At 54.9% G+C, this 2500-nt stretch overlaps 1 protein-coding gene across 1 annotated transcript in view; it reads right to left on the reverse strand.

Annotated features, from left to right (window-relative positions):
* plxnb3 (plexin B3) overlaps positions 1 to 2471 on the reverse strand; it is a gene marked incomplete at its 3' end in the record, with an annotated part of 28403 nt that extends 25932 nt beyond the window's left edge. Inside the window, exons 1-3 of the mRNA XM_083940915.1 lie at positions 2034 to 2471; positions 962 to 1694; positions 1 to 78 (exon numbers count right to left, since the gene is read on the reverse strand). The exon at positions 1 to 78 is cut by the window's left edge and continues 102 nt beyond it. Coding sequence (XP_083797041.1) covers positions 1 to 78; positions 962 to 1694; positions 2034 to 2458 — 1236 coding nt within the window. The remainder of the gene's footprint in view (positions 79 to 961; positions 1695 to 2033) is intronic.
* Positions 2472 to 2500: the final 29 nt, after the last annotated feature.

Below are 2500 nucleotides of genomic sequence, written 5' to 3' on the forward strand. Positions count from 1 at the left end.
CGTGGCCGGCAGAGGCACGGCGCTGGCGATGGGGTTCGGGGTGTGTTCCCCCCCACACGGGTACTCGACCAGAGAGTCCTGAAGAGAGAGAGAGGATCAGAGAGGGTGTGTGTGTGTGTGTGTGTGTGTGTGTGTGTGTGTGCATGTGTGTGTGTGTTGGTTAATGTTAATGTGTGTGCGTCTGTGTGAGTGTGGATTACAGCTGTCTGATGATAACATCTGTCACACACACACACACACACACACACACACACACACACACACACACACACACACCGACACACACACACACACACACACACACAGACACACACACAGGCACACACACACACACACACAAACACACACACACACAGACACACACACACACACACACACACACACAGTATTAAGGTCATGTGATCCACAGGTTCCAGCTGTTAATCTGTGATGTCATCATTTTAGAGAAAAACAAACTAAAGCTGCGACGACAACAACAACGACAACAACAACAACGACAACAACAACAACGACAACAACAACAACAACGACGACAACAACAACAACGACAACAACAACAACAACAACAATGACAACAACAACAACAACAACAACAACGACAACAACAACAACAACAACAATGACAACAACAACAACAACGACAACAACAACATTAACATTAGTTTTTAACACGATATTAAAGCTACGAGCTACGAGTGTGTGTGTGTGTCTGTGTGTGTCTGTGTCTGTGTGTGTCTGTGTGTGTGTGTGTCTGTGTGTGTGTGTGTCTGTGTGTGTCTGTGTGTGTGTGTGTCTGTGTGTGTGTGAGTGTGTGTGTGTGTCTGTGTGTGTGTGTGTCTGTGTGTGTGTGAGTGTGTGTGTGTGTGTGTCTGTGTGTGTGTCTGTGTGTGTGTGTGTGTGTGTGTGTGTCTGTGTGTGTGTGTGTCTGTGTGTGTGTGTGTGTGTGTGTGTGTGTGTGTACCTTGGGTAGTTTCAGACACTTTGATGACACGGCGTATTCGATGTAGGCCTCTTCCTGCCCGCTGTGGCCCCGCCCCCCCTCTGTGTAACACACTTCCTGCGCCCGCCGCAGCATGGCGTCCAGCTGTGCCATCCCATAAACACAGAGTGCAGAGCGAGCGGTTGCTACGGGCGTGGATGCTTGTCCCGCTGCCATGACGACGAACAGGGCGGCTTCCCCTGAGTGGTTTCCTAGCCACGCCCCCTGCGCCAGGTTGTAGCCGCCGCGGCACAGCAGCGGCACCTCCACGTACGAGTAGAAGCTGCGGTCGGCGGCGCAGAGCCGCGACGCGTAGGTCCGATACTCCTTTTTGTGCCACATGTCCCGCCGGGAGAACAGGAAGTAGACGTGGTTGCCGTGGGTGATGGCCTTCACAAAGTGGTTGTTGTACTCGGAGTAACTGCCCACGACCAGTTTGCCGAGCTCCTCCTCCTGAGAGAACGCTCGGCGTGGAGCGACCACGGGGAACAGGCGGCGCGTCGTGATGGGCGGGATGTCACCGGGCCCTTTGCTGGTGTAGCCTCGACCAACCAGCATCAAGCGCAGGACGCCCCCTGCCCCGCCCCCTTCCTGTTTGTTCTCTGTGGTGATCACCACGGCGACAGTGGAGACCCGAGGGTCGTTGGCGGCGACGTACTGAGTGTCGACGGGATTGGACGTCTGATAGATGAGCTGAGAGACGTTGGACAGACTCCTGCAGGAGCACAGGAGACCACTGATACAGGCTAACAGGAGGCTAACAGGCTAACATGATGCTAACATAATGTACACAGGCTAACAAGCTAACATGATACTAGCAAGATGCTAACAGGCTAACATGAAGCTAACTGGCTAACAGGCTACAATGATACTAACAAGCTAACGTGATGCTAACAGGCTAACGTGATGCTAACAGGCTAACATGATGCTATCAGGCTAACAGGATGCTAACAGGCTAACAAGCTAACGGGATGCTAACATGATGCTAACAGACTAACATGATGCTAACAGACTAACATGATGCTAACATGATGACACGTGACATCACAGTTACCTCTTGTCACAGATCCCCTGATAGAGCGAACCACAGACGATGAGGCTGCCCGGCCCCGCCCCCGGCCCCGCCCCCTGCCCCGCCTCCATCAGCAGCAGTTTGTTGTGGTTGTGAGTGGGCGTGGCCGAGGGGCAGTCCTGCGGGACGATCGGGGGGAGGCAGTCCGGGGAGTCCAGGTGGGGGCCCGTCCTCACGTGTGACATCACTTCCAGGTCAGAGGTCAGCTGGTACAGGTGGTCGACCCCGCCCACATAGAGACGCCCCGTCACCGGGTCCAGCACCAGGTGAGCGAGAGGGGCGCCGTGAAGCTCCACCCACCTCACCGAGGGGTCAGGGGTCACGACGGCATCAGCGGGGCGGGACAGAGGCGGGAGGAGGAGGAGGAGGAGGAAGAGGAGTGACGGGGGGAGGGAGGAGGCCAACATGGCAGCTCCTCTTTACCTGCAGGTGAGACAGAGAAAGAACAC

The sequence above is a fragment of the Echiichthys vipera genome (assembly GCF_963691815.1).
Source record: "Echiichthys vipera genome assembly, contig: SCAFFOLD_116, whole genome shotgun sequence".
NCBI lineage: Eukaryota > Metazoa > Chordata > Actinopteri > Perciformes > Trachinidae > Echiichthys > Echiichthys vipera.